General features: G+C 57.0%; 2 protein-coding genes across 8 annotated transcripts in view; both read left to right on the forward strand.

The window, feature by feature from the left end:
* Positions 1-680, forward strand: part of ZNF428 (zinc finger protein 428) — a 10,235-nt gene extending 9,555 nt beyond the window's left edge. For all 7 annotated transcript variants that reach the window (XM_045293019.1, XM_045293023.1, XM_045293025.1 and 4 more), the window contains one exon: positions 1-680. In XM_045293019.1, coding sequence (XP_045148954.1) covers positions 1-537 — 537 coding nt within the window. In that variant the 3' untranslated portion in view covers positions 538-680.
* A 13,433-nt stretch (positions 681-14,113) lies between these two features.
* IRGQ (immunity related GTPase Q) overlaps positions 14,114-17,769 on the forward strand; it is a 6,462-nt gene continuing 2,806 nt past the window's right edge. Inside the window, exons 1-3 of the mRNA XM_004710538.2 lie at positions 14,114-14,279; positions 14,562-15,093; positions 16,978-17,764. Of these exons, the coding sequence (XP_004710595.1) occupies positions 14,564-15,093; positions 16,978-17,764 (1,317 nt within the window). The 5' untranslated portion in view covers positions 14,114-14,279; positions 14,562-14,563. The remainder of the gene's footprint in view (positions 14,280-14,561; positions 15,094-16,977; positions 17,765-17,769) is intronic.

Here is a 17,769-nt window from a genome sequence, read left to right on the forward strand (position 1 = left end):
GGCCCGGAGCACTCCTCCGACTCCGAGTACACCCTCTCAGAGCCAGACTCGGAAGAGGAGGAAGATGAGGAGGAGGAGGAGGAGGAGACCACCGACGATCCCGAATACGATCCCGGCTACAAGGTGAAGCAGCGCCTGGGGGGCGGCCGAGGGGGTCCATCCCGCCGGGCCCCCCGAGCAGCGCAGCCCCCGGGCCCCGCGGCCCAGCCCTGCCAGCTCTGTGGCCGCCCTCCTCTGGGGGAGGCCCCCCCCGGCACCCCACCTTGCCGGCTCTGCTGCCCTGCGACAGCCCCCCAGGAAGCACCAGCCCCCGAAGGCAGGGTCCTCGGGGAGGAAGAGGAAGAGCCACCGAGGGCTGGGGAGAGGGCTAGGGAGGGCCGGCCAGCCGGGCCCCGGGAGGAGGAGGACGAGGAGGAGGAGGAGGACGAGGACGAGGACGAGGAGGGCTCCTACCAGTGTACGGAGTGCGAGGACTCCTTCGACAACCTCGGGGAGCTGCACGGCCACTTCATGCTGCATGCCCGCGGGGAGGTGTAGGCGGAGCCCCCACCCGGGGCGCGTGGCGGGAGGCGGGGGGAGCTGGGGGTGTCATGATGGTGCGGCGGCGGATGGGGCACCGCCGATCTGTGTCGTCTTAGCGCAGTAGATCTGGAATAAAAGCCAGACTGTGTGTGTCGGTCCGTCCAGCGTGTGAGTGTGCGCACGTGTCTGGACATACCCCCACCCCCAGACCCACCAGTGCCCATAGCGCGTCCTGGCCAACACGGCGGACGCTCCGTGGGTGCGTCCCCTGCTTGTGCTGTCTGTACCAGGTGGGTAGGCCGGCGGCAGGACCACGTGAGCCCCCAGATGTAAGCACCCCAGCCTCACAGTGGCACTGGGAGGGGCCTTGGGGAAGGACCCACTCGAGGACCCTCTCCTCTGGAAGCTGCAGTTTGTTTCTGTGCCCTGCCTTCCCTGGGCCATGCATCACGTGGCCACCGCTGGCTGAAAGGGGCAGGCAAGGCAGCCCCCCACAGTCATCCCGAAGCAGAAAACAGCTGGCTCTTGGAGGGCAGCTCAGCGCCCTCCCCCCCCCCCCCAGACTCCAGAAAGAGATTGTAATTATAATTACAGCTGCTGCGCTTCCCCGGCGCTTCCTGGGGCCCTGCTGACTCAGGGAAGTGGTGCGTCTAGGAACACCACCGAAATAGACCTGCGAGGAAGGATGTGAGCCCAGCCGCCACCACCGCCTTGTGTTTCCACGAGGTGCCCGCCGGGTCCCCAGAATAACTCAGAGGCAGAGGCTGAGCTGCGGTGCCTCCCGCAGCAAGTGCTCCTCCAGGCCCGCTGGGTGGTCCCAGGGACTCTTGTCGGGTCCTGAAGGAGCCTGGGAGGCCGGGAGGAAGGGGCGCAGCGGAGATGGACTGTCCACAAACCAACAAGGCCGAGCCCTTGGAGATGGTGACCAGCCCTGGGAGTATCAGTGAAGCAGAGCAGGGACGAAGGGTCGCCCTTTTACAACAGGGCCACCTGGACGGTGCTGGCGGTTAGGGGCCATGGAGCCTGCTCTCAGCCCTGTGGACCCCACACAAAACAGAACCCAGCCCTGCCTGGCCCGGCCCTGCACCCTCCTGTGCTTGAGCCCATGGCAGCCGCCGCATTGTCAGTCCACCCTCATTGAGGGCCCTCCTCCTCTTGTGTGACCCAGGACTGGCCCCTCCTGATAGCGTGTCCAAAGTACGGGAGATCCAGTCTCACCATCCTCGCGGCTAAGGAGTGAGCTGATCGTTCCTCCACAACCAGAGGCCTGTCATCTTCTGGCCAGCCGTATGTCTGTCTTTCCCCAGCACACGCATTCAGATGCCTCTGTTCCGCGCCCGTCTTCCTTCTTCATGGCCCAGCTTTCCCAGGCATATGGGTAATCGGAGAGGCTGCGTCCTGGGTCAGACGCACCAGCTCTGGGCGGACAGGGGTTGTGCAGTGGGCTGCTAAGGGCAGGCAGGGTCAGCAGTTCGAAACCACCAGCCACTCCAAGGGCGAACGACAGGGCTGTCTACTCCCAGCCAGCATTTTACAGCCTCGGCAACTCACAGGGGCACTTCTACCCTGTCCTGGGAGTTGGCTTCGATTCCATGACAGTGAGTTTGGGGCTTTTTTGTTTGTTTTCCCGTGTTGGGTCAGGCGCACTGTAGTTTTTAGCCCCCAGGTGGCGCAAATGGTTTCCTGGTGGCTGCGAGCCAGAGCGGCCTGCAGGCTGGGAGCAGCCTCACCCAGGGGTAGTGCAGGAGGAAGACTGGTGAGCCTGGTCCATAGGACGAAGGCCGCTGGGGGCACAGTTCTACTCTGAAGCACACAGCATGGCCCTGAGTGGGGACCGTGACAGGGCAGCAGCATCCAGTCCTCCCTGAGAAGGTGCTTTTGGAGCAGAGGCGGGAAGGGAGGGCGCCCTGCAGGTGGGTGGGGAAGACACTCCAGGCTGGACAAGGCAGGAGCCGGGCCCGGATGTCTGGGGGGCCGGAGGAGCCAAAGGAAGGGAAGCTGGAGCGATGAGGCCGAGGGTGGCAGAGGGGTGGATTTTCCACAGCCCCCTCAGGACGTTGCTTCTTATTCTGAGGTGGGAAGCGTTCGCTCACTGAAGCTGGGCACCGCCGCCCCTTTGAAAACAGAAGCCCAACTCTAACGATAAGCCCCCATCTGCTGAACCTTCGCCGCTGCGTTAGACAGGGTTCTCTAGAGAAACAAATGCTAATAATTTTTTTATATATTTATACAGATAGAACATAAGAAATAAACAGTTCATTAAATTATAAAGCAGCACAAATGACTCAGTGCAACTCACTCCCGTGAGACAGTTGTGAGACACTGGCAGTCCTTCAAGTCTTGAGGGCTGCCGGGTAGTCCTCTGTAGAGTAATTCAGGCTATCCGGGCACAGGCAGCAAACAGCAAGGCAGGCCACCAACAGTCAGCCAGATGACAGGGTCCGTCAGTCCCCAGCTCAAGAGATGTGAATTCCAATGGTGTGGCAAAGCAGGTCTTGAAGGATCCTCAAATTACAGCGACACAGTCCACGGGTTAGGTGTCCCACAGGTAGTGTAGCTTGCAAATGGAGGCACAGAACAAGTGAGGCAGCCACACACTGGTCCGATGATCAAAGAGCAAGAGACAAGAAAGGCGAGGCTCATGGAGCCATTTCTCTCTCCGCCCTTCAATTAATCCCACATGTTTATGGGCCAGATTGGCAGAATTAACTACCTCAGCTGCACACGGACCAGGTACTTTATGTGTGTTGATCCAGAGAAGCTTGGCAGCTCAGAGCCTTCAGGAATAGGACTTGCCTTCTCGTCATGGCCGCCAGGAAGCGGACCTGAAGTGCTCTATACGGACAGTCACGCCGATCCACAGGAGAAGGGGACTGGTCTTTGTTTACTCACCCATCCGAGAATGGACTGAGCACCTACTCCATGGTAGGCGCCATTCTGGGAGCAAAACACCTCCCTTTGTGCTGGGAGAAACAGCACAACCATGGGTGTCAGTAGATGCACACGGGGTCTAGGAGGTCAGAAAGTATGAGTGATGTAGAGGAAGGGCAGGGAAGGGTGTGGCTTTTAACAGGGTGGTCAGGGACGAGGCCACAGAGGAGGTCAGCCAGCGGAGCAGAGATGGGAAGGTGGAAGGTGCTGCATGCAGGGAGTGAGCCAGGGGCCGACCCAAGGCGACATCAAGTGAAAAGGCCCAGAGCTTGTGAGGAATGTGTCCAGAGGAATGCATGACACCCTCCCACCCCCACCCCAGGCTGGGCCAGCGTCGGGCCAGAGAGCCAGGCCTAGGAGGCCATTGTGTAGGGACTTTTGAGGTGGGAAGTCCATAGGATGTGAAATTAGAACCCATTTCCCAGGGTTCTCAGTGTGATGTAGACCCGGCCTTCCCAATAGCCCTCTGAGAAGATTGGCTGTTATTCTATCTATTTGCTGGCGTAGTGCGTTAATGTGTCTGCCTGCCAACCGCAAGGTCAGCAGTTCAAAACCACAGCCTCTCCGAGGGAGAAAGATGAGGCTTTCTGGTCCCATACAGAGTCCTGGTCTCAGAAGCCTCCAGGGCCACTTCTGCCCTGTCTTATAGGGTCACCGCTAGCTGGAAACGATGCCGTGGCAGTGAGTGACAGGGCCTGAGACGAAAGCCTCTTTCAAAACCCACACTTCTCACCCAGGCAGCTTTGAAAATCTCTTCCCACCCGCCAATCTAGCCCTAGCTCTCATGGGCAGGACTTAATGGAAGTCAGCTCTGAAGGGTGCGGGGGGGGGGGGGCAGGCGGGCGGGGCTTGGCAGACCAAGAACCCTTGGCATCACAAAGCAGGGTGGCTGGCGGCTGCCAGACCATAAATAGTGGGCACAGCCAACGGGCCCTGGCCCAGGCTCTCAGTGAGCTGGCTCTGAGGTGTTGGGCAGGAAGCAGTAAGGGCATCACCTGGGTTCTGGGGTAAGGACACAGATTGACAACTCCCTGCTATCCAGTCAGTGCCAACTCAGAGCAACCCTATAGGGAAGGGTAGAACTGTCCTTGTGGGTTTCCCAGACTATAACTCTACGGGACTTAGAGCCTCCTTTCTCTCCCAAAGAGCAACTGCTGGTTTTGAACCGCTGACTTCGTTGGGTGAGCAGCCCAGCGTGTGACCACTACATCACTAGGGTTTCTAAGGACATAGATAATGAAAGTGTGATCATTCCAGACGGTGGTGAAGAGTCCTAGGAAGAAAATCGATCCTAATGATTGGGGGGTGTCAGGGCCGAGGAGGCAGAGTTGTGGAATGAGCACCCCAGGCGGAGGCCACGGCAGATCACGAGCCCCAGGCAGCAGCAGCCAGCCGGGGGTGGATGGTTGGCCTCTGGTCAGAGAGAGGCCAGGCTGGAGCGGGCCTTGTGAGGGCACTGGGAGAGCTGAGATGCAGTCACCTCATTGGGTTTAGGGAGCTTTATCAATGAGAGGGGTCCTAGGTGGTGTAGTGGTTACATGTTGGGCTGCCAACCATAAGGTCAGCCGTTCGAAATCCTCAGCCACTCCATGGGTAAAGAGGAGGCGTTCTTCTGGAAGAGAGTTGCGTGACACTCCCAGGGGCGGTTCTAGTCCGTCCTGGAGGGTCAGGGTGCATCAGAATCAAATCAATAGCCATTTTGGTTATTGACGGAGGAGAAATGATGGCGGGGTGGGGTGGGGGGTGTCGGTTGGGGGGGGGTTGGTCAAGTACGGAAGAGTAGCTAGGCTTCAGGAGTTCAGAAGGGGCACCCCTGGGTTTTTGAATATTGTGTTAGAAATGGTTCTCTAGAGAAATGAAACCAGGCTCTTAGGATTTTATATATATATGTAGGTTTATACAGCGAGAAGGAATATAACAGCTAGTTAGTCTACACAGCAGTACAGATGGTTCAGTTCAACTCACTTCTATGGAACAGTTAATATACTGGAAGTCCTTCAATCACATGGGCTGCCCGGTCCAAGGTCAAGGAAGCAGACAGCCGAGTCCTCCCTCGGGCAAGGCAAACAGAGTCTGTCCACAGGCAGCAAGCAGCAGGGTGGGTCACCACCAGTCAGTAGCTCTGGAGCTTATTAGCAAAGCAGGCCCAGGTGGGATATTGAAAGCAAGCAATGCAAGGGGACAGGATCCCAGCCTCTAGCTCAAGGGATGTATACACCAGCAGCACGACGAAGCAGGTCCTGAAGGAGCCTCAAGCTCATGCAACGTGATTCACGGATTGGCCTGGCCCACAGGTAGTGGAGCTCACAGGTTGAGGCAGCGGGGTGGGGGGTTGTCTCCGACGGTCACATTTAAGTATGTTTCCCAGTGATGGTCACTCGGGTGACTGTGGCTCAGGGCAGAGGTGGGGTGTGTGGGCTGTGATTTCCACATCACCACACCTCTCTGGTCTTGGGAACCTGCCTCACTTGAGGATTCTAGAGCAGGAAATGAAAGCCAAGAGGGAGCTGGGTCCAACCCTGAGGCTTTCAGTCACTCCAGCAAGGAGGCCAAGGCTTGCCCTGCCCAAATCCCGTGGCAGCCACAGCACCACTGCGGGGTTAACGGACTCCAGACACAGCAGGCTTGTCCGAAGGTCTCCACCCACAGTGGCTGCCTTAGGCTTTGAGCCAATAGGTCGCATCTTTTATGACTGCTCCATCCTGGGGGCATCTGAGGACAAGTCAATATGAACAAGCGTGGCTGTGTTCCAATAAAACTTTATTTACAAAACCAGGCAGCCGGCTGAATTTAGCTATGGCTTATACACCCCTGCCTTAGGCTGTGCACGGGACCCAGACCCAGAATAACGGTGGCTTACCCAAGACAGGAAGCAGCCCTGGTGGTGCAGGTGTTAAGCAGTTGACCTTGAACTGAAAGGCTGACACTTTGAACCCACCAGCAGGTGAAGGGCGAAGCTGTCGAATCCCATACAGATTCACGGTCTGAGAAACCCAACGGAGCTCTGACCCCTCTTGTAGGGTTGCCATAAGTGGGGATGGACTGGGGGCTGACTTAAAATAGATAGGGGTTTCCGTCTCCTTTACATAGGCTCAGAAATGGATGTTCTAGGGTTAGGGTCTTGAGTTGTGGTGCTGGTGAAGAATATCCAAAGTACCATGGGGGAGGGAGGAGTGCCACGAAGTGCCAAAAGGACAGTCTGTGTTGGAAGGAATCCGGCTAGCGTGCTCCTTAGTAGTGGGGCTTTGTCCCACGTCCTTTGGACATGTGAAGAGAGACCCGTCCCTGGAGAAGGATGTCGAGCTTGGTAGAGTGGAGGGGCAGCGACACAGGGGGAAAGTCCCAGATGATGGACGGACACTGGTTGAGACACTGGGCTCCATTGTGAGGCTGGCGCAGGGCCGGGCGGTGTTGTTCTGTTGTGCATAAGGTCGCTTTGAGTCTGAAGGACTCCATGGCGCCTAGCAAGAACAGGGGTAGCGTGGCCACTCTGAGCCAGGAAGCCGAATGGAGGCTCACACCTCTGCCATCTTGCTTCCCTGCCATTCGCCATCCCAGTTCCACACGACACTCTTAGCCTAGTGACTCCTGATGGCTCTGCCTAAATCCACATTTCAGGCAGGAAGTAGGGGAAGGGCCTGGTTCTTGTTGAAGCTGAAGGACACTTCCCAGAAACATCCTATTACCCAGAACTTGGTGTGGCCACATCCAGCCTCAAAGGGCTCTGGGAAATATGGCCTCCTCACCACACATGGAGGGTCTCAGTCGCTGCCACATCCGCTTCTCCTGTGTGCTTTGAAACACCCTTCAATTCAGCTAGGACTCAGAGCATCAAGGGCAGTGGGCAGGACCGGTGGGGTAGGGGAAAATAGGTGAGGTGGGGCTCACCTCCAGGCTATGGGTGACTCCCACCGCCCAGCACCTTGCTGCCCCTGAGCCAAGGCCAACCAGCCCAGGGTTGGGTCTTTCAAGGGAGTGGAGAATAGGCTCTGAATAGGACATCTCCCCAGGTTTCCAACTTTGGCTAAACCGGACCGGAACCCGATAGTCTCTGCTGGATCCCTCTACAGCTCCCCCCACAGGACCGGGTCAGCTCTGCCCCACCCCACCAGCCCTTGGTCTCTGGATCCCCAAAGTCCCCCAACTCATTTTAACACGACCTTTTCTCCTGGAGGCAGTGTCTGTAAGTTTATTTATTCCAGCACATCTGGAAAGTGCGACACAAAACCCTCTAAAGGGGACCCAGGTACCCGGAGGGCCACAGCCCCTCCTTGGGTGAGGGGAGAGGCTGGCGGGGAGTGGGCAGAGCCTAGGACTCAGCTCGAAAACCCCGCCAGGGGACCCAAGACCCGACTCCCACCCTTGCCACCCTATTTCCAAAGACCTAAGTGGCTGCTCATCTAGAAGCAGGCACTGCAGGGCTGCCCCCCTCCCCCTATCCCAATCCGGGCAGCATTGCCGATGACCACGGTTGGTGGTGCCCACCCGGGAAGAATTAAAGGGTGATTACACAAATCGGTGGCTTGTGGCGATTTCAACGTGTTTGTTTGAAAAGGAGGGAAACACAGGGAACATTTCGCGCTCGCTCACATCTCCTGGGCGTGATTTAAAAAGAATCTCATGGTTGTCTGACCTCCCTGCTTCTCCGAAGGTGTGCCCGGGTCCCACCGCCTGAGGCCCCATGGGAGGGGCTCCCAGACCCCCCAGAGGACCTGGACCAGGGTCACAGGTGGGTGCCAGCACGTGCCGGAGGTAGTGGGGTGCCGGCCAGCCTCTGGGGTGAAGTCCTGCCCACGCTCAGTGCAGGCCAAGGAGCCACGCGCACCAGGGCGGGCGGCCTGGGGGCGGTGGGGCTGGACCTTGGCTGCGCCTCCGGGTCGGGGACGCCGGGGAGGGAGGAAGGAGGGGAGGAGCGTGCGCGCGCCCGTACGGACGTAGCGCGGGTGAAGAGCGCCCCCTGCCGTTTCTCAGGTTGGCCGTACACTCCCGTTCCACGTGACGTCACGCGCCGCGCCGCGCCTGGAAGTTGGAGGCGGCGACGGTGATGACGCAGGTGGCCTGTGGGACGCGGGGATTGTCGGGGGAGGCCAGCTGGCACCTCCAGGAATCTCTCCCGAGCCTCTGTCACGCCACAGTGCGAGCTCGCTGGGCCGGGCAGGGCTAGGGGCAAATGACCACTGGACCCAACCGATGGATGCGCAGACTGAGGCTCTGGGGGGTGAGGGTTGGGAATGTGGGCACCAGGGCAGGGGCCCAGAGCCTCCCAGCCTGAGCAATGTGGCCAAGCCCGACGAGGTTGAACCCGGACTGCCCCGCTTCACAGGCTGGGACTCCAGCACTCCGTCTGAAAAACGGGCTGGAGGGATGGGTAGAGGGTAAGTAGTGGAGCTGATAAACCTAGGGCGCAAATAGAATGTAAATGCTTAGAAAATGATGATGGCACCGTATGGTCAAATATGCTTGAAAATGATCTCTGGGGGAAAAAATCAGTCTAAGCAAAAAACAGGGTGAGGGCAGTATCCACCTCCCTGGGTCACTCACTGGAAGGACTCCCAGGACTGATGTCTATAATGGGCTTAGAGCAGTGTCAGCAGCCACCGCCACCTAGCAAGAAAAGCTAGGGCCAGCCAGATCTTGGTATCCTGTCGAACACACACCTCCCAGGTCATCCACAGCAGATGGGACAGTGCTGTGCATGGGATGGATCCAATAGAACAGACTACACCCTGATTGCGCCTGGACCCGGACAAACCATGAATGTGGCCCAAGTCACAGAAATGACCAGCCCCAGGCCCTCTACCCAGGCTGATCCCAGAGGCTGTGGCAGCCTACTTCCTCACCAACCATAGCTTGAACCTCTTTGTAATGTGAGAAACAGAAAGGTCATCCCCCAGGTTGGCCCCCCATAATATATCCCAAACCTAAGGTGTTGCTTGCTAACACATAGTCAATGACTATACACTTGTAGGTCAACTGCTTGAAGGTTATCAGCCATCTAGAGCAATCAGACCCTATAGTCTTTCCCACTCTAGGCCCACTCCCTTCTGATAAGGAAAAGGGATTGTTCCCCTGGAGGAAAGCCTAAAGACACTTAAGATCAAGCCAACTCAGGGAGGACCAAGGTTAGGCTGCCATTTGACTGAGCCAGTCTATCTTGTTATATTTGTGCCTTGTCACATGTATGACCCTAGTTCATCCCCTTCCTCTTACACATACCTATTGTACAACCCCTTCTTGTTACGTATGTGGTTACCTGTAATTAGGTGGGGCTTACGTGCCCTGAGTGTATATAAGCCTTGGTTGGAAGCGTAGTCTCTGCATGGACCTGGCTGTTGACATCATGGCCGTCCTGTAGGTGAGCATTCGCATGCTTTATCTTGTTTAATGTCTCTTTAATTTTACCCTCAATTACACAACTAATCCTTGGACCCATTTGTCGGAGTAAACCAGCCTCTAACAACTGAGGGGTTCGTCGGCACAATTGTATGGCTATAATATATAAAGATCATAGTACAGCCATAGAAGATAGGATAGGGAAGAGAGTAAAATAAAGGAGTCAGACACATTTCATAGTAGCATGCTCACCTGCAGGGCGGCCATGATCTCACCACCAGGTCCGTGCAGAGAGCAGATCTTTACTGTCTTGGGATATTTGTAGGTATACATAGACACGCATACTCAGGAGTTAGATATGTCACAAGGTGGGTGGCAACAATGGTCAAGTCCGTGAGCTCACAGGTGAAGAAACCTAATACCTGCATTGGGGAGAGGCATGAGGGGGCATAGGTGCAACAGGAGGAGGAGATAATCAAAGAATGTCTGCTTCTACAGGGAGGCAGACTCAACCAGGTGTCCATTTTAAGGCAGCATAGCTGTAAGGAGAGAATCTGTGGGAATGATACTTAAAGCAGGATCATGGACTTGGACTTTATCTCTAACTGACCAACGTGGTGGCTTTCCTACCATCCCTCGTCCTACTTCCCTCAGTGTTACTTTCCCACACCCATTCGATTGTGGGGGCTGGTCCCCTACATTGTTTGGTCCTCTTCCTCCACCTCAGTAAGCGTTAGTTAGATTTGCCCAATCACAGAATCACCCCTGCTTCCTGGTGCCCTCCCATCCCACGATGGTCCCTAGTTGCAATGGGCATTAACTCCAATTTGTCCAACCCCAAGTGTGTGTGTGTTTTTTAAATCCTTTTATTGGTGCTCTTTTTTTTCATATTTATTTTTTTTAACATTAGGGGCTCATACAACTGTTATCCCAATCCATACACACATCAATTGTGTAAAGCGCATTTGTACATCGTTTCTCAAAACATTTTCTCTCCATTTAAACCCCTGACATTAGGTCCTCTTTTTCCCCTCCCTCCCCGCTCCCCCCTCCCGCATGAGCCCTTGATAGTTTATAAATGGGTATTTTGTCATATCTTGTATTGATGCTCTTATAACAATGCATACATCAACTGTATCAAGCATATTTGTACATATGTTGCCATCATCATGTTCTAAACATTTACTTTCTATTTGCGCCCTTGGTATCAGCTCCTCTTAGTTCCCTCCCTCTCCCCTGGTGACCCCTTAATACATTATAAATTATTACTTTCCTATCTTACACCAACCTCTCTCTCCCTTCACCCACATTTCTGTTGTGATCCCACGGGGTATATGTGTTATGTGTTGATCATTGTGATTGGTTCACCCTTCCTCCGCTCTTCTCCCAACCCCCTTGGTACTGGTACTCCCAAATCTGTACCTGGGGGGTGTATTTGACCTGGATTTCATGTGTGTTCAGCTCTTATCTATAACACTACATGCTCTGGTCTAGCAGAACTGAAAGGCAGGACTGAGGTCATGATGGTGGGGGTTGAGGAAGCCTCAAAGAACCAGATGAATATGTTTTCATCAGTGCTATTCTGTACCCTGGTTGACTCATCCCTTCCTTGCGACCCTTCTGTGAGATTATGTCCTTTTGTCTACAGATGGATTTTGGGTCTCTGCTCAGACTCCCCTCGTTCTCAACAATATGTTTTTTTGTTGTTTTGGGTTTTCTGATGCCTGTTACCTGATCCCATCACCATCTTATGATCACACAGGCTGGTATACTTCTTCCATGTGGGCTTGTTGCTTCTCTGCTTGGTGACTGCTTGTTTAACTTCAAGCCTTTAAGACCCCAGATGCTATATCTTGATAGCCAGGCACCATCTGCTTTCTTCACCACATTTGCTTATGCACCCATTTTTGTCTTCAGTGATTGTGTTGGGAGGGTGAGCATCACAGAATGCCAGGTTGCTAGAATAAAGTGTTTTTGTGTTGAGGGAGGACTTGAGCAGAGGCCCAAAGTCCGTCCACTTCCTCAATGTATTGCCATATAAATATATGTACATAGGTCAATACCTCAATGTTTATGAATTAATCTATTTATGTGTACACACCTATGTTTATACCACGATCCACAGCTTTGCTTCCTAGATCTTTCCTGTTTCCTTCCTCCTGTACCCCATTCATGCTCGCCCCTCTTCTGCCTTAGTAGCTCTTCTCAGCTAGATTGCCATTGCTCAACACCCACAGGATCTCTTCATCCTTGATTTTAATTCCCTAGTTGTCCCCCTATCAATGGCATTGTTTGCTCACTGCTCCCTTCCCCTGCGTCCTCCTCCCCATCAAGTCCCTCTGGAACCTCGGTCCAGTCCTGTTGCCTTCTCCTCGAGCTTGCTTCCCATGCCTCTCTAATTTTCTGGTCTAACAGGAGCACCTGGTGATTCTACCTGGATGCCATCTTGAGACTTCTCTTCCCGATGACTTCCTGAAATTTCTTAGTATCCCCAGGTGTGTTCTCGGTGGTCTCTCGCTGGGAGAGCATTAATGCAGCCACTTTCATTATGAATCCTTTTTACAGGATCATCCCAATTCCATAAGGTCTGTTAGGAGTTTAATTTCCTTAAACTCTTAGCAGGATGGAGTGGGAAAGTGAATGCTCAACTATCAAATGTTGCCTGGCACATGATATGCTATTGTTGAGAAGGGAGTGTTGTGGGTAAAGCGTTGGGCAGCTAACTACAAGGTCAGCGGACCCCCTCGCAGCTCCGAGCAAGAAGGCTCAGGTTTTCTGCTCCCAGTTAATGTTTACAGAAACCATGGGTAGCAGTTCTACTCTGTCCTATAGGGTTGCTATGACCCGGGAACAAGTGGAGAGCACTGGGTCTTTTTTAGCTATTGATACTAGTTTTTGCCAAATGAGGTTCCCTCTTTAGCACTGAGCCTTTCTACCTTCCTCCAGCGAATCCAGAACAGAACAGCAGCCTTTTGAGGTGGGTAGGGGCCACCCTGCTTCACAGACTGTGAAACCAAGGCCCATGCCACAATGCATGTCCCAGGCAATGTCGGGGCTGGACCCTGGGGCCTCCTCTCTGAAAGTGTCTGCCCTGTCCTAGCTTCATCTCCCATCACAAGCCTCCCCTGGGTGCCATCCTGTCTCTCTGCATGGCTTCCTGCCTGGGTGGCCAGAGCAGGGTGAGTGCAGCTGAGGGTAGTAGTGAGTGAGGTGCGGATGGCCGGTCGGATCAGACAGCTCAGCAAGCACAGCCCTTAGCAATGGGCAAGCCTTGGACATCCAAGCGCTAGAGAGAGCCTGTCCTCAACTCAGGCACCCCGCCCTTCGTGGTAGTACTCACTGACCGTGTCCCCAGTGAGTGCGGTGGGGACTCCTCTCCTGGATTCTATTGCTCCATGGTCTCTCTGGGACCCCACTAGTCAAGAGAGGTGATGCAAGATGCAAAGCCAATCATCACCCGAGGGCCGAGGCAGCGGCTGGCGCAAAGCTCACCGCCCCCGCCTCCCCCCGTCCGATGTTGATCTGGACAGTGGCTCTCCTTTTTGCCAACCTCTCTCAGACTCTCCAGAGATGCAATTTTCTAAAGCTCTCAGCAGGATGGAACTCTTTAACGAGGGAAGCTTCAAGCCGACCAAGAGATTCCCGAGTTTGAGAGTCTTAGAGCCTCCTCCGGTGTGCCTCGAACCTTCTGCACCAAACTAACTCCTTGCACCCCGAGTGTTGGTCGCTGACGCCCGTCGATCGCCCAGGCGCCTTGGGCTGCTACCTGAACTCTGGCCTCGCCCTTTAGGCCGTCTCCTCTCGGCAGACATCCCTCTCTCTGCCATCCTAAGACTCCTCCAGTCTCCCAGCTGAGTATCGAGCGGCGCAGGCACTTCCTCGCCTAGTCACCCAGAACTAAGGCCCCCAGCTCAGGCTCGAGCCTTTTTCCGTACAGCGCAGGGCTGCCTTCCGCAGTGCCTGTCAGTCGCGCGCCACAGCGCCGCCAGCCGGTAGGGAGCGGTAGAGGGCCCACTGAAGGTCCGCGCCCCCGTGCCTACTGCACTGTGCGGCCCGGGGAGCCTCGAAGCCCAGCGAGGTTTCGGAATGCCACCCGGCAGTGATGCGGTCGCGCCAACCTCGTCCTCTGGGAGGGGTCCTTCTCTGCACCGGGGTCCTTCTCTGATGACGTTCCCAGCCCCTGTACCGTACAAACAGCTGGTTGCGCCAGTGAGGGCAGGCGCGCAGGCGCCTTGGCACCCTCATTGTTCCAGGGCCCCGGGGGCAATCCCAGCCGGCGAAGAGAAGCGCCGGTCGGCCGTTCTGCGCAGGCGCGTGAGGGGCTGCGTCTCCGAGGTCACGCTTTGAAGACGCCAGGGCCCTGGAGGGAGTGACTTCAGGCTAGACCCCGAGACAGCCCCAGATCTCGGCGCCCCGACCGCTTCCGTCTGCAGGGGACCCCAAGAGCGGTTCCTCTAAGTGGCCGGCCCGCCGCCCAGAACTGCGCTCCCGAGGTTATCAGCTGTTTGCTTGGTGATTTGGAAAGTCTCCGAAAGATGGGAGCGGGGAGGGCAATGGAGGGCGGGCCAGAGGCCCGGATTTCTGAGGGTTTAAATCAGAAACCTGGGCGCACGGGGTCCCTGGGCGCCGGAATTCTAGGTCCCGGAGAGTGACGCCGGGATGGGAGAAGGCTACGGGGACGGAACAGAGGACTGGATTCCGGGTTCCGTGTGGGCGGCTAGAAACGCTGAAGATTGGGGGCTCCCTGACCCGGGTCTCCCCGATCCCTTTTGCAGCCATGCCTCCGCCGCGGGGTGACGTGACAGCCTTGTTCCTGGGGCCCCCGGGCACCGGCAAGTCCGCGTTGATCGCAGCCCTGTGCGACAAGGATGTGGAGACGCTGGAGCCCCCCGAGGGGCCGTCGGACTCCAGGGTCCCCAGCTTGCGGGCGGCGGGCCCCGGCCTCTTTCTGGGCGAGCTGAGCTGCCCGCCCGCCGTGCCGGGACCCTGGGCGGCGGAGGCCAACGTGCTGGTGTTGGTGCTGCCGGGACCCGAGGGCAACGGCGAGGTCTTGGCCCCGGCGCTGGGGGAGGCCGCGCGGGCAGCCCTGGCGCGCGGGACGCCGCTGCTGGCGGTGCGGACCCTCCGCGCCGGGAGTTCCCAGGATGAAGGCCAAGCGCGCGAGCAGACGGCGGCCTTGCTGGACTGCGCCGGGTTGGGAGCCGTGGCTCTCTTCGTGGTCCCGACCGACCGCAGCGGCAGCCCTGCCGGCGAGGAGCTGGAGCGCCTGCGGGCAGCTGTGCAGAGCCAGGCGGAGGCCCTGCAGAGGTGAGCCGGGGGTCGGGGGTTTGTGGGGAGGCTTGAGAGCTGGCTGGAGATTCCTCTCCTTCATCCAGCCCCCCAGCCCGGCTCACGGTGCAAGCTTTGAGGTCTCCGAGGCTCTGGCCAAAGCCAGCGTGTGTGACCCTGCTCTGTCATCCACGCCCAGCCTCCAGCCAGGCCTCTGCGACCACAAGGTCCGGGCTCTTTAGGGAGAATTCTAGGACAGGCCCGGACCTATGGCCCAAGTTCGACCTGCAGCTAAAATGTTGGAGGGCTCACTCTGGCCACACAAGCTCACTGTGATTCCAGTTAAGACTCGCTGAGAGCGCTAGTGGCATAGTCCGTGAGTAAGGCCACTGCCCTCAACTGGGTGGGCAGCTTGAAACCAATAGACGCTCTCCAGGAGGGAGAAGAGGCTTTCTGCTCTTGTGAGGAGGGACAGTCTAGGAAACCCACTGGGGCAGTTCGACCCTGCCCTCTAGGGTCGCCAGGGGTCAGGCTTGACTTGGAGGGAGTGAGTGTGTTTGTTTTTGGAAAGAGTTACAGTCTTGGAAACCCACCGGGTCGTTCTGAGTGGGAATCCACTCCTGGTGGTGAGCTGTTAGGCCTCCACACCTGCATGCCACGCCCACTTCCTTGCCCCCCACCAGCTGGAAAACCCTGGCTCTCAATGAACTGTAATGTTTTGAGCACCCTGCACTTGCTATCGCCTGTCTCCTGCCATGTCCGTGCCCAGAGTTGTGAGTTGCCCCAAGTCCCGCCCACATGTAACTGAGGGAACCGTCGCTAGGTGCTGTACATCCTCACGGCCCTTGATGTGCGATGAACCCATTATTGCCGACGCCCTTGCTAGCTACCCCCTGAATCCTCCCCAACCCTAGCTGCCTTGGTTGATAGGGAGGCTCAGGCAGCTACCCCTCTTTTTCTCTAGCCTCACCACCCCCACCCCTTGCTGGGAACTAGGAGGGAAAGCCTCCCTTTCACTGACCCTCCTCCCCCCTCCGGCAGGGAGGTTCTGGGGACCTTATTCTTTTCCAATAGAGCTGACGTTCGTTAAGACCGCTCACTACCCAGGCTGATTCTTTGTTTGTCCCGAGCCCCACCCTAGTATTCCCCTAGCCTTTCAGCCTCCAGACACCCGCCCCCTCAGGGGGAGGAAGGGAAGAGCTCAGTGTTTTGGGCCCTGCTGAGGGTCTGTCCCCACCTTGTCAGAGACCCTCCCTTCTCCTAGGCGTGCCCTGCTGTTGCTTTTTAGGAATCACAAGGTCAGCAGTTCAAAGCCACTGGCCACTCCTTGGAGAAAAATGAGTTTTTTAGTTCCAAGTTAACAGTTCTACTCTGTCTTAAGTGTCCGTATGAGTTGGAGTTGACCTAATGGCAGTCCCACTCCCACAATTGGAGGAGCCCCTTGCTGCAGCCATTGCGTCAGTTCATCTCATTGAGGGTGTCCATCCCTTTCTGCTGACCCGCTACACGACATCCTTCTCCAAGGACTGGTCTCTCCTGGTCACATGTCCAAAGGATGTGTGTGCCCTGACATCTTAATCTGGTTTCAATCTGCACTCAGTTTGGCCCCTCCTTTCACTGGCGGCCTCATGTTTATGCGGTAGGTTGCTAAGAGCAAGGTCAGTAGTTCGAGCCCGCTAACCCCTCCTTGGGAGAAATATGAGGCTTTCTCCTCCAGTAAAAAAGTTGCAATCTTGCAGCCACACAGGTGCAGTTCTCTCCTGCCCAATAGGGTCCCAATGAGTTAGAATCAGTGAGTTTGGACTTTGGCTTTTCTTTGGCCCCACCCCTCGCCTGCTCACCTGGCCCAGTGTTCAGACCTGAGGATTCTTCTGCCCTTGACATGCCCGACCCACCCACCCCCTTCCCTGTGTCCGTCCACAGACTCCTGCCGCCGGCCCAGGATGGCTTCGAGGTACTGGGTGCAGCAGAGTTGGAAGCCGTGCGTGAAGCCTTTGAGACGGGTGGCTTAGAGGCAGCTCTGTCATGGGTGCGCGCCGGCCTGGAGCGCCTGGGCAGCGCGCGCGTGGACCTGGCTGTGGCCGGCGCAGCTCACCTAGGCCTCGTGCTGGACCTGCTCCTGGGTCTGGATCCTGGCGACCCAGGTGCCGCCCCTGCTTCTGCGCCTGCGGACCCCACGCCCTACCCAGCTCCTGAGCGCCCCAACGTGGTGCTGTGGACAGTCCCGCTGGACCCCGCGTGCGCTGCAGCCACCCCCCAGCCAACTCACTTCGACGCCGTCATCCTTGTCACGCCTGGGGCCCCCACCGAGAAGGACTGGGCCCAGGCCCGGGCCTTGGTGCCTCCAGATGGGCCGCTGGTCTGCGTGCGAACAGACGGCGAGGGTGAGGAGCCCATGGCTCTGGAAGGAGAGGAAATGATGGAGAAGCCCAGCGGTGGAGAGGGCATTGAGAATCGCGCCGCTGGAGCGTCAGTAGCGGGCAGCGATGATGGTTTGCCGCAGATTGGCGCCGGTACGGCATCAGGCACGTCCATCTCAGAGGACGAGACTTGGGAGGTGCTGGAGGAGGCGCAGCCACCCGTGTTCCCACTGCGCCAGGCCGGGCTGCCCGGGCTCTGCGCTTGGCTTCGGCGCGCGCTCCCCCCAGGCCAGGCCGGGGCGCTGCTACTGGCGCTGCCGCCCTCCTCGCCCAGCGCGGCCCGAACCAAGGCCGC

This window comes from Echinops telfairi, unplaced genomic scaffold, assembly GCF_000313985.2.
Source record: "Echinops telfairi isolate 266 unplaced genomic scaffold, ASM31398v2 ScPeMD7_655;HRSCAF=1070, whole genome shotgun sequence".
NCBI lineage: Eukaryota > Metazoa > Chordata > Mammalia > Afrosoricida > Tenrecidae > Echinops > Echinops telfairi.